The 14,399-nt window shown below is 35.2% G+C and overlaps 1 protein-coding gene across 2 annotated transcripts in view; it reads left to right on the forward strand.

Annotated features, from left to right (window-relative positions):
- The window catches only part of LOC145690953 (uncharacterized), a 45,956-nt gene extending 36,303 nt beyond the window's left edge, over positions 1 to 9,653 (forward strand). Inside the window, exons 2-3 of one of the 2 annotated variants that reach the window (XM_081766417.1) lie at positions 3,812 to 3,911; positions 8,390 to 9,653. In XM_081766417.1, the coding sequence (XP_081622543.1) occupies positions 3,812 to 3,911; positions 8,390 to 8,542 (253 nt within the window). In that variant the 3' untranslated portion in view covers positions 8,543 to 9,653. The remainder of the gene's footprint in view (positions 1 to 3,811; positions 3,912 to 8,389) is intronic. The other variant, XM_081766418.1, reaches the window with a different exon arrangement.
- Positions 9,654 to 14,399: the final 4,746 nt, after the last annotated feature.

The raw sequence follows: 14,399 nt of genomic DNA on the forward strand, positions 1-14,399 counted from the left end.
GTTTAAGAGTATAAAATGAAATATGTTTCGCTGTTTTCATTATTATGTTATATTGATGATGGATGGAAATTTAACGTCCCTCTTTAACACCGATCCTATGTGGCACGGTATCTACAATTGACTGATTAATTCATTAAGGTTTAATGTGATGTCAGCATCGAAGCTATTCATTCCCGTTACGATAAGGCCAATGCCCAAAACATGCATCTTGTTCAAAGCGAAGGCTTGTAGAGAAAATTGATGTTTAGATACAAGCTCGACAAAATAATAGAGTAAAAATAGCCATATATATATATATATACAGATTAAATTAGAAAATATAAATTCGGACACTAAAGAGCGCGTTATCCCTCACCAGGTAAGATTTTCAGTCAGTTCGAAAAGCAAGTTGCTAATTATTATGAATCTACCATGGAGCTACGCGCTTTAGCCACCTGAAAAGATTAAAGTTTTTCTATTAATAGAGTGAGATTAAATATGGCGATGAATCGCGAAATACAGAGAGTAGATAGTTAACTAAGCGTATACAATATTGATTGATACTGTTTCTGTATATAACATAATCAAATCGTTCATATTGAAGTATTATAATTACTAAGGGATGAAACTGAACAAGGACGGAAGTCCAACTATGTATATACAAACATCATGAATATCTAATATTCAGTCACGTGCGCAGGAACTTATTTCTGAAGAGATCCAAAGCTTTTGAGGGTCCAAACCAGTGTGCGAATTGAAAAATTTTCCCAGGGGGGGATGAATTTCACTCATATGCGCACCCAGTCCTCCCCCTATATATATATATATATATATATATATATATATATATATATATATATATATATATATATATATATATATATCTATATATATATATATACTAACAAGTACTAAACAGTTGAGATGTGAGATCTTTCATAAATTTTCCCTCAAGTAATATTTAGGTTAGCTACGCAAAGTAGACCTACTTATCTTTATGTCCACTTAAAAATACTCCAGAGGGGGGGAAAAGTTATCCCTGCCAGGGATAAAATTTTCCTTCCTCAGGGTGGGAAAGATTTTTGTCAGGGGGGGGAATCCCTGGCATCCCCCCCGCCAATTCGCACCCTGGTCCAAACTAAACATACGAATAAATTATTTTAACATTTGTAAAATCTATTCAAAAATTAGACTAAAGGTTAATTAAAACTTGGGATTTATTGAAGGATTAAGGTTCGTGATTTTGATTTTTTGTTACTTCACACACTATACCTAGTGATACGCACGAGATGATACAGAATTTTCGTTACAAGATTCGAGACGAGATAGATCTATTTCAACAGAAAATATATATGGTTTTCGAGACGAGACAGAACTTTCGAAACTTTTGTGAGACGAAACATTCTCAAATCTTTTCTGGTGGGCATCACTAACTATATTTAAGCATTACTGTAATATGTTGTGTGTGACTCAATTTTTGCAGAGTTGCACTTGCGTCTTTCATTAATATTCAACGCTGTAAACATTAATATTGAACATTGAATTATTGAATAAATAAACTATCCAAATCCCTTAATCACATTTGCTTCTACATAGCCCGTAGTCATAGTACTTGTTCATACGTTTAGACACCGATAATATAATTGCGAACCTGTTTTCTTTTCAGATGTTTAGATTGCTTTATACAGTTTCTCTCAATCGGGCAGAAACATGGACTTGAGCAAAAGGGACGATAAAAGATTGCAGGCTTTTGAAATGTGGGTGTGGAGAATATGAATAATTAGAATGTATATTTGATTTTACATAATATGAAGTATGTATATTTTCTTTACGGTTTTTGATAACTCTCGGTGTTTTGGATGCAATTCGGGATAAGATATGGAGTAGAAAGAATTACGTTTATTTCCAACATGAATGTTCCCGGTTCGCGAAGAGGCTCAGTAGTAGACCGATCAGTTCTGATTAGTAGGATTCCTGTTTTGATCCTAGCTCTCGTTAAGTGGGCATTAGGTAGATAAACATCCTATCCGTGTGACTTCTCAGGTTTGTCCCGAACCCAATTCATCTCACGTTCTTCAGTCTACTATGTCGTCCATCATCACCATCACCTACTCCCATAAACTCAGAGCAGAATTGGACACATCGAACTATAATAATAAGAACGTTGCACCCCTCTACCTTCTACGAATACCTCGAAATCCTTGTACAAGTACATGACAAAAAACATACACAATGTGCACACGGAGAAGGCGGTTTTATCAAAATGCGGCAAATAAAACTCGCAATATCATAGGGGAGGGGTTATCCTTTCCCTCACATCATAGGCCTATATCACGAAAGTAACGACTAAAACTGAAAGGACTTAAATTAACCTGGCCCTAGCTGATATTCCACAAGAGTTCGTAGGAAAAAAAAAAAACGTAAAAGCGATCGAAGGAAAATTTAGCAACTGGGCCTACAACTTACACAGTTCTCTCTGTCTTTTTTTATGAACGGTAATAGCTTAAACTTTGCCAAACAAAAAATAAAATATACGGTTCCTTCGAAATTTCAGTGTTTCTTGCTCAATATCGCAAACTCAAATAGGGAATGCAATATCTCAAACTAAACAAACAGACAAATATAATTTCGTTAAACTTTCCTGACCCACTCAACAATTTGTCTGTAAATACTGTGATTCTACTCGTGTGTAATTTATAAGACCCCCAAAATTACTTACGCTACTAACATATAATATTACTCGATACATCTGGTGGGAAATATTTTGTTGGGTGCCAGTATCTGTCTGCTACACATGGTCAGCCAAATATATATCTTCGACAAAAGCTGGGACGGTTGCAACTTGCAGAGAATATGAAAAGAGACGAAAGTATAGCAACCTGTTGGACAAATACCACTTCGTCACCATAGCCATTGAAACTTGTGGGTCCTGGGGTCAGGAAGGTCTAAACTTCATTAATGAAGTTGGACACCGTATAGCTATTAACACAGGAGACACCCGAGCTTCATCCTACCTTATACAAAGGATAAGTATGGCTGTGCAAAGAGGGAACGTAGCAGCGATACTAGGAACTCTCCCTCCGGGAAAAGCTTTGGACGAAATTTTCCTTTTGTAATCACTCTCCTCTCACCAAACTCTCGAAAAAAAATACATTATTGTGTATTTAATGACTTTAGATTTCTGGAAACAATGTGTGCGGAATAAAGTGATTATAGTGGGAAAAAATGTAAAAAAAAAATTTCCTTATAGAATTGTTAATTTTCAAATAGTTGGAATGATCCCGAAATCTACTTGTATCAATCAGTTTTAATTTGTAGTTCCTTGTCGTCGCCTGTATACCTTCAAGATTTTAGTAAATTAAATTTAGTGAAAGTTAAAAAAAAAAGTTTACACAAATAAAAAAAATATGGATTATCTAATAATACTCTAACCGAGTGTGGTTAATAAAATATATATATATATATATATATATATATATATATATATATATATATATATATATATATATATATATATTTCTTTTCAAGCGGTGTTTTGGATTAAATAAATTTCTTAATTTATTTAGATTACATATGGATATAAATAGTTTTATTTGGCCTTACGTCCTTATGCAACACAGTGATATGAAAGTAGATCTTTTTCCGAAAGTAGAGATCGATTACTAGGAAAATGTTTAGCTGTCTGATGCAATAGGAATAAATAGCGCGATTATAATACAAATGTGTTGCTTCATATTTAAAGCACACTAACTTTTATTTTGATTTATAATTAAGAATTAGTTTATTATTGGTAAAATAAAAGTGACAGTTCTCTCCTCTTCTTCTTCGTAAGGTATTTTCATAAGAAGATTGGCAGAGGAAGAAAGAAGCAAAAACTGTTGTCAAAAGAGAAGCAACAAACCCGTGTCGTTCCAAATCAACTTGAGTTAGGGGTAATTATATTTAAGTTTTGCTTTATATTAGCGAGTGACCGTAGGGCAGTTGAGTAGAGCGTTGGCTTCGTTTTAGGAAGTTCCTGGGTTCGCGCTCAGCAACCGCTTATCCCTGGTTTATCTCACAAGTAAGGTTTCCCAGGTGATACACGACGATTTTAATCAAACTTCACCGATTTGTAGAACAGCAAAAAATAAGCGACACGTATTTTTTTATAGCGGCCCATATGCATATTTAGGCGGTATAATACGGCTGTCAAATTGAAACAACAAAGCATACTTTAGGTAATAGCACGAAAACAAGAAGAGGTAGCCAAACGTTGTAAAGGAGCAAGTTGTCATGACACGATAAGCATTTCAGTAACACATAGCGCTTCCACGGGGATAACACACAACATCCGCAAATGGACCAATCAGGGATGAAAAGCAATCACTGAGCTTTATCTATTACGCGGAATCCAAATAACGTAGGTAAGAATAAAGAATGATAAAAAATAAGTGATACGGGTTTTTTTCGTTTTTGCAAGATGAGACAAATAACGTAAATAGATGCATCGTTATCTAAATGTCGAAAGATTGGAGAACTGGGAATATGAAGATGTGAACGCCTGTATGAGAGGCAACCTGTCAATCAGTGTTGTAGAACTGGTTGCAGGTGACAGGTAGAATCCTGCTCGAGAGATAAATACCAAACCTGGTCTTGTTGTTCAATGCTCATGATCAGTAATTTAAAAGCCAGCCAGCAGTAAAGGAAATCACGCCCTTCCTGTAAGAATCGGCCGTATAGGATAATAATACAAACATTGATATTGTTTTGCAACAAGCCCCGTTGTAGGGATAAATTGGCCCTTTGCGGGATACTAAACAACATGAATTGCATCACTGGTTATGTTCTTCGGTTTTAGTTATGCCCAGTTCTTTGTCAATGACACTAGACCTGTTTTCTAGATGTTTGTGTTCGGAATGCTACGTTTAGTTCTATCTATTAATACAACAGAGGAATGGTTTCCAATATTGACATGTGACAAATTCAAACGTATTTGAATGGCCAAGAACGGTATTTATGTACTGTTTTCGTAAATGTATATCGAACTGTTTTGTTAGTTAGTTGTAGGACTTTTCATTTTCATTTGACGTGCCATACTTTATAATACTTATATTTGTATATTTCGAAACAAATACATGTAGCCCCGAATCATTTAATATCGTTTTAATACTGCTTATGTCAAGAAAGTTCTATTAGGCTCATGTCCGATTTCAATAAGAATCATTTGTATGACGAATATTTACTACAATTGCTTATATTCGTTCCATACAATATTCGACATTACGCTACATTCTGTTAAATAGCAGCCGGCTATGGTTCAACATACAGCATATTACCGAAAATAGTGCTTGTGTAACATATTCATGTGTTTTGGTTTAAATGCATGTTCATATGCATGTGACTATGAATTGTCTATTTTTGTCAACCTGTTCAATTGTGTTCAACATGTTGTTTAGTATCCCACAAAGGGCCAATTTATCCCTACAACGGGGCTTGTTGCAAAACAATATCAATGTTTGTATTACTATCATATACGGCCGATTCTTACAGGGAGGGCGTGATTTCGTTTACTGCTGGCTGGCTTTTAAATTACTGATCATGAGCATTGAACTGTTCGCAATCACTAACTACTAATATATATAACATATAAACCATTGAACAACAAGACCAGGTTTGGTATTTATCTCTCGATCAGGATTCTACCTGTCACCTGCAACCAGTTCTACAACACTGATTGACGGGTTGCCTCTCATACAGGCGTTCACATCTTCATATTCCCAGTTCTCCAATCTTTCGACATTGAGATAACGATGCATCTACTTACGTTATTTGTCTCATCTTGCAAAAACGAAAAAAAAAACCGTATCACTTATTTTTTTCATTCTTTATTCTTACCTACGTTCTTTGGATTCCGCGTAATAGATTAAGCTCTGTGATTGCTTTTCATCCCTGATTGGTCCATTTGCGGATGTTGTGCGTTATCCCCGTGGAAGCGCTATGTGTTATTGAAATGCTTATCGTGTCATGACAATTTGCTCCTTTACAACGTTTGGCTATCTCTTCTCGTTTTCGCGCTATTACCTAAAGTATACTTTGTTGTTTCAATTTGACAGCCCTATTATACCGCCTAAATATGCATATGGGCCGCTATAAAAAAATACGTGTCGCTTATATTTTGCTGTTCTACAAATCTGTGAAGTTTGATTAAAATCGTCGTGTATCACCTGGGAAACCTTACTTGTTAGTCGTACTAGGCAAATGCTGTAATGGTGCCTTAAATACGGCCAGTGTCGACTTTTAAAACCCTTTAACATAGGTAATAGCATTGTACGAAATTTTAACCATTTATTTTTATCTTTTGCAATTTTTTTATTATTTTGAAAATAAATTTATTAGAAATCGCAACATCAATGTTTCGGATGTCTTTAAGATCGTCATCAGTAATTACAGTAAATTGGAGAAGGAATTTTGAATAGCCTGTTTATGCAATACTCATGCATTGTAGTAAAATCTGGTAATATGGCAGTAGGATACAGAGGGATATTCTTCATTTTTTTTTTTTTTTTTTGAATAGAAGTGCTTGGAATTGGGACCGCAATTTGATTAATCTTCGCCTTTGCGTTGTGATCTCAATAAATAATTCGTTATTTTATGAGACATAGATAGCAGCAAAATCGAAGTATGTTTTAATAAATAATCGCTTTGATATTTTAAAAATCAAGTAAATGTTCTCTTACCATTAAAATGGTAATGTGTTGCTATCTTTAAAGAGCAATAATAATTATAGGTACCTGTATACATTTATTACATTTAGTAAACTTCCAATTATTTAATTACTGTACCAATGCCATTAATCACGTGTACTAGTTTTGTTTTCCAATCACACATCACTTTTGATGAAATTGCTGGAATTGCTCTATCAGTGAATGCTCAACATAAAATTCATTGTATATTGATTCAAAAATTCTAAATTTAACACATGAAACCATACTTTTCTAAAGTTACATAGATCTTTCGGCGATCTGCCGCTCTTTTCCCACGGAATTACTGTAGTTTTTTAATATATTTTAATTGTATACATTTTTTCTTTTCCTTCTGACATCCTTCTACGACCAACAGATTACATCTATTGCACATAAGAATTTAAAAGTACTTTGAAACCAATTTTGCAGTTCAGAAAAAAGTCTTGTAGCACCTTTTACTTGATTTTGTAAATTAGAACGAGAGTTGACCGCAGTAGCCGTGCGCTTTTAAGTATCATTCCGCTTACTTCAATGTTCCAGGTTCGATTCTCACTGGAGCATTGTTGTTTGTGGATTTTAGGAACTTAACTGCTAATAGCATCGTACCCAGACAAAGTCGACAGCTACTAAAATCAGGGTTTAAAAAACAACCCACTTACGTCTGTATCGGTTTTCTCGGACTTAATTTATTTTTCAAAATATCTAAATGTAAGTGGGTAAAAGTGTTAAAATGTGATTTATATTTCAAGATTCTCATTGTCATAATTTGCAACAAGGGGGCGCGGTGGTTCAGTGGTAGAGCGTTCACCTCCAGTTCTTGGGATCCCTGGTTCGATCCCAGCTCGCGCCATGTGGACTTTGTGGAGGACAATCACCGTTTCTCGGGGTTCTCCCGTTTCCTCCCACTTTCTTCATTTCACCATTTCGTTCATTTCTCTTTATCACAGCCTCCTTTAGCCCAAAAACCATAACCATGGGACGTAAAACTCAAAGACTTTATTTTTTTCAAATATAAGCATAATCTGTGCATTAATTTGTATAATTATCTCAATTAATTCCATAATTATCTCAGGCTGAGTTTTTAAAAATTCATTCAGTACTTTACAAAGGTCCTAGAAAAGACTTAATTAGTATATATTGAATGATGTAATATGCCTAAAAGTCCAAATTTTGTAGAAATCACTTTCAATGTGATCCGCTTAGTTGTATGACTAATATACTCATCAAAAGCTCAATAACCAGGTGGGTTTTTTCAGGTGTTTCCAACCCGAAAAAAAACACATTTTTGGCTGAGTTGCGCCCACATGGACAAACTCTGACGAAAATACAGAATTTTACCAAGAACAATCGAATTTCAAAGTAAAGTTATAAGTTTTTGTAGTATGTTACCACTAAAACAACGTACCAAAGTATAACATATTTCATTGTTAAAATTAATATTGTTAAACATTCTAAGGAGTACTTCTATTTTTTTGTTGTCTTTATAGAGAATTAACGTGTCGTCTACATAACGATAGTCTGTAAACAACTTTTCAATTTAGATGTAGCTACACTGGATAAGATAATTATTGCATATTTTGCACAGCATTGCTATTTCGTGATTTTATTTCTTTATTTAAATATGTACTGTGTTCTTTATATTTTATTAAACATATCTAAACTCATTCCTTTGGATATATATATTACAGGCATCGTTTCCAGAAACCTTGAAAGCCTCAAGGACCAACCCTATTCTATACTGCCGAGTCCAAAATGCTGTGGAAAGGAAATGGAGAAACAGCCGTGATATCGAAGAGACATCCCTGCTGCTCTTATGTATGGGACTTGCAAAAAAATTTTGACATGTGACAAAGAAATATTAAACGCAGCGTACTGCAGAAACCATATAAAATACTAAATATTATAACGAAAACAACTGCAAGAATAACAATTAAACAATAGCAATAAACTTGTTTTGTATTACTTGAATTATGTTCCTGTATATCAAGTATATTTAGCACTTCATTTTAAAATAAGAATGTTTATTTATTATTTTATAAGGTTATATAATGTAGCAGCAAAAATTGTGAACAAAAGGTTAAAACATCAAATTTGCATTATCAGCGCCCCTTCCCCTAATTCAACAAAACAATCTGGTCCTTGGTTGTTCTTCAAATTTTTCGCGTAGCTTCTGGTTCTGCTTTATTCAATTTGGGATGCTTTAATCGGTGTGAGTCCGAACACACAAACTGAAATATTATTTCTTCATTTTTTCCTAATCCACAGCTTGAAGAAGAATATGTGGCATTTTGCCCCAAGTAAAATAAAATAACAGCTAAACAAAGAAAATAAGTTTTATCAAAAGCTAAAAGCTTAGCTTTTAATGGAAGGTATTTGCATTGCTCAGATGTTATGTTGTTTTATTTGGGTTAATAAAAGCAGAGCTTTGATGTCGAAAATATAATCGATGGTATTTTTAAGTATTTTCATTACTTTCATCAGAAAACTTGTAACTTAAACATCCTTCAGGAAGGACTGAACGTCCAAAAGGAACTACAATATTTTCCCACAGTTAAGAGAACTTTGTATATTTGTGGCAGCATAGAAAGCATCACTAAGGAAAAAGAGAAGTCTCAGTTCTGTATGGCATCCAATCTTAAAAAAAAAAAAAAGTTACGATTGTTCGTTCACTAAAAGTGAGATGCTTTCCGAAGGTAATGTTTGATGGATAGTATCACACTGATATTTGTTCTTTTGCAGAATACCTCTTATAGGAGTTTTATATTCTTCCGGGAGGACAGATTCTCCATTTTTTAATCAGGAGGCGCGTCCTTCCAGTAGGACGAATGGCCGTACTTTAGTATTAATATAAAATGTATTCAAACATTTCAAATCGAATAAATGTTTGTGTTTATAATAAGGAACAAAGTACAAGGTATATTCATATATGATACGGTACAAAGTAAGTCAAAGTTAGAGCCACCCTGATTACCGTATATTCTGAAGTGAAAGAGGAATAATTGTAAATTGGTTTAGTTGGATGCGGAAAATTTCTAGCAGTATAATGTGTTTTGTAGGCCATTTTGGAGGCAGCCCTGTTGAATTTGTCTGAAAATAATCTTAAATGGAAAATGGAGCCCACCTCATTTTGTGATAGTATATCATCAGAACTTTATTGAAAAAATGAGTTTTCATTATTACTGTTTATGTAACCAAGTTTCATATTGTTTCTAATTTCAATATCATTAATAAAGTCATCTCTGAAAAGTAGCAGGGTACAAATACTGAAAATCTGACTTTGCCTTTGAATTTCTATTGAAATCTAGTCTTAAAGGTGATGCATCACATGACCTTTGTTTCCATTATTTTTTTAATAGATTAAACCAATATTTCTACTTATGAAATGGGCAACAGACTCACGTTACGAAAGTTTTCACGAGCCCACCTAAGTTTTATACAGAACCATCACATTTCTTTTTTAGCATATTTATGTTAATCAGAGTGATTGCGACTTTTAATGTTGACTGAAAATGCTTAGATTACGACCTATAATAGCAAATGTTGTTAAGGGTTGTAATCTAGATATTGATTGAGTCAACTTATGTTTATCAATAAAACAGGTACAAAATAAAATAAAATCTTTGAGTTTTACGTTCCACGCTTATGCTGGTAAGGCTAAAGAAGACGGCAATGATGATAAATGAATGAAATTGTAGAATAAAGAAAGTGAGAGGAAATGGTAGAACCCCGAGGAAACCCACGCACACGGTGTTTGCCTACCACAAAGTTCACCTGGCACGACCTGGAGTCAAACCAGGGACCCCATGCACCAGAGGTGAACGCTCTACCACTGAGCCACTGCAGCTCCATGTAATAGGCACAGTCAGAAACAATATTAACTTAAATATAGGTTGAAAGTATATGAAATTATAGCTCCAACCTATACTTAATATTGTTTCTGACTATACATGTACCCATGAAATTAGGTTTTGTACCCATGAAATTACGAGCTTTAGTACCTATGAAAAATATTTGTAGCTAAGAAATCAGACGTACATTGTACCTGCTACTTCTTGGGTACCATGTACTTGCTAAATTCATGGGTACAGAAAGGCCGTTTTGTACCTCTGAAATAGTGGGTACTGTATTTAGAGTGTACAACTCGGGTCCTGGCGTCAAATCCCCTAGATGTAAACAAGATCCACAAAAGTTCCTGTACTAGAGCCGAAATAAGCTCGGCGCTGCGTCAACTAGTCTTGAAGGTTCAATGTAATTCCCTACTGGCAGAAATAAAACGACCATCCGAGCTGAGGCCACAAACGAATGTTAAAATGTTAACACGTATTACGAGTCACTTTATATGAGAGTTCGACACACTGTTAGAATGACCTTTTTTGTACAGATGCGTAACATATCACTGTTGATAAACTCTGAAAATTAACTCTCACATGCCAACGGCGATTCAACGTGCGAAGCACAACCCATACAAGGGGAGCGCGTATTATCTTTAGAACACGGCACCCCACACGCCTTGGTGGGTGCTCTTCGAAGTAAGAAACAGGCACGCGTACTAAACACACAGTGAGAGTTCTATTTAGCAAACCAAAGCATGTATATGGTCAACGGGGAAATCCCGGTTTTCGCTCCTAGCGTCGGGATCAGAATTATTGTCCAATGAGCTTTTGGTATTAAAAGTGCGTAGGTTGAAAGTGATTGTCCCAAAATCAGGCCCAAAAGGACATTTACCAAGCATGTAACTCTCACGTGAACAGTCCTTGTTCCTCGACCATATATTGCCGTAAGAATCAAAATGAGACCTACCAACACAGATGCACGAAATACAAAACTGATGAAGAAAGCTTCGAGATTGTTCCTTTTATATACGAGGGTTGGTTAATAAAGTTTGATATTATGTCTGTCTCTTCCAAATGTCTTTTTTAAAATTTTCAAAATGAGCTTCGGGTCGGTGATAGTAGAAATACATGACGTACAAATTATGAATGTTTCGAACACAGAAAAGAACAGCTATTGGAACTATCTTGGGAATTAATGGATAAACTTTTGAAAAATGAACTTTGTAACTTTTGGTTGCTTGTGCGCTGTGAGTATAAAGAGTTGTATGAAAAGGCATCACAACATTTGATGGCTTCCCCTACCGCTTACTTAAGTGAGCATAAATTTTCTGCTCTTTGCAGTATTAAAACTTAGAAACGAAATCGTCTTGGTGTCGAATCGGACCTAAGATTGATGGTGACAAAACCTATTCCAGATTTCAACGAAATTATGAAAAAAAATCATTCTTCACATTAGTGATCGCACATTTGAGAACATTGTTTATGAAGTGGTATCCTTTAAGAGAAAAGACAGTCTTGAAGATTACTGTATTTTCAATTGAAATTTCGTTAAATAGGAAACAATCATGTATATTTAGAATAAACTAATTATTGCATTATTTTTCTTGATCTTTTTCTTGTCAGTGGTAATTCCATCTATTCCAAATAGCGTTGCAAGGGGACCTACAGACCACTTTCCGAACGAACAAGGGGTCCCCGTTATTGGAAAGTTTGGGAACCACTGAATTAGAGAAAACTACTTCCAACGTTTCATATTGGCACTCCCATTAGGCAAAAGAAATTCTGAGTCCATGCCCTGAAAGGAAAACAACACAGGGGTATTATCCTATTGTTACTAAGACTCTTTTCTAAATAAACATTTTCTTTAAAAAATAATGACAAATTTCCTATTAACTGTAAAAAAATATTTAGCTCCTGCCAGTAAATCCTTGCGTAAGAACAATCATATTGAATTTATTATGCTCTTCGAAGGAGGCTGTAGTCCCATATTAGTCATTGGTACATAAAAGTAGTATGGATCATTAATTCTGCGCATCTTACAAGTAATTTGAAACTCAAGAGCACTCTCAAAATAAAATTTGGAATTTTTATTTCCCGTCCCCCTGTGATTGCCGAAGGTATCTCTACTAATTTACCCTGCGTACTGTGTGCCCCCTGTTACCAAAATAACATTCCAGATATTTACTAACATAACGACAAATTTCATATTAATTGACAACCAATAGCTTCTTGCGCATATCCCTTCTTAGGATATTTATCATGAATTTTAATGTGATTTTTGAAGGGGGCTGTAGCCCAATATCAGTCACTGGCACATGCAAGGAGCATCAGAATGTTAATTTCGTTCGCGTCCTTCATTTGTCATATGGTGATGCAATGTGGAAGAAGTTCGTTGATTCTTATAGTCAAGTGAAGGTGAGTTTACAAGTGGGGAAAAATGTTTGTGATAAAAATATTCATTAATTGGCAACTGTACCAAGTTGCTAGTACAGTTGCAAATATCACGAAAACATGATTTGTAAGTGTCCATGGTGGGGAAGACGACGAATAAACTAAATATTAACCAGCTAATAGTATTCCATGTGCAACATGAAAAATCGTGGCCTTAGAAGTGGAAGAGCTATATACATGTGGTGAGTTAATATAATACTATTCATATACATTTCAAATTGTCATAAATTCTATATGTTGTGTTACATATGTTAGTTGTTGCTGCGCATGAAAAAGATGCGGTTATAGTATGTTCCCGCGCACTGGTGTCTCCGGCATGTAAAATTTCGAGGGGGCATCAAAGAAAGTGATTTAAATGGTGCTACCTAGCCCAACCTGTTTATTAACTTCGATTCTATTTGTTACCCTTCTGCTTACTTTCACCGAACCCGTAATATATATCAAGAACTCGATTACGATTGTAGGGAGCGCAGTGGCTTAGTGGTAGAGGTCTCTGGTTCGATATATCTTCACTAAATAAAATGAAAATGCTAGAAACGATGTTCATAAGTAGTGGATTCTATTAGGGTCTTAACTTGTGGAGGACAGGAGGGCAACTTCTCCCCAGGGTAGCTACCGGCCGTTCGAGGGGGATCCAATTGAAGACAAATATTTTTAATCCATATACTATACGAACATGAAATTATAAATGAAGTATCAAACAGGTTCACTATATTACATAAACAAAACAGCACAAACAAAAATGAGTCGTGGGCCAATTTCAGTTTTAAAAAAAACTCCGTATTAGTAGTTGCCCTAGAAGTTATATTTATTCGTACGGCTTTGAGATATGTCAATATTGTCCCTTAATTAATTTGTCATGTATGGAACAGGCCCAGAGGCATAACTATCGGATCCCACCTCTTGAGCTTGGGGTCCCTGGTTCGATCCCAGCCATCGCCATGTGAACTTTGTGATGGACAAGCCCTGATTAGCTTTGCCCATTGTAATTTTTTAGGAAGTGGGGACGCCGTACATATTTTTTGTAGGTTCGGGACGGCGTCCTCCTGTGTTCCAGCACACTTTTACCGCTAATATGAGGGAAAACTGAACAATTTATATTCAATGAAAATGTGTTAACATATGAATGTCACAGAGGACTTTCTATTAGATATTGCTTGATTTATACCTCGAATTGGAATATATTGTCCGATTTAGATGTTTTAAGCGTGCACACATTTCTTCGATAGTGCCTTCATTTGGAAATCTTTGAGTTTTACGTCCTACGCTTATGCCGGTTAGGCTAAAGGAGACGATGATGATGAGAAATGAATGAAATGGTGGAATGAAGAAAGTGGAAGAACCTCGAGAAAAACATGCACACTGTGTTTGTCCACCACAAAGTTCATATGGCGCGAGTTGGGATCGAACCAGG

Source organism: Thermobia domestica, chromosome 7 (genome assembly GCF_964235325.1).
Source record: "Thermobia domestica chromosome 7, izTheDome1.hap1.1, whole genome shotgun sequence".
In the NCBI taxonomy this organism is placed as follows: domain Eukaryota; kingdom Metazoa; phylum Arthropoda; class Insecta; order Zygentoma; family Lepismatidae; genus Thermobia; species Thermobia domestica.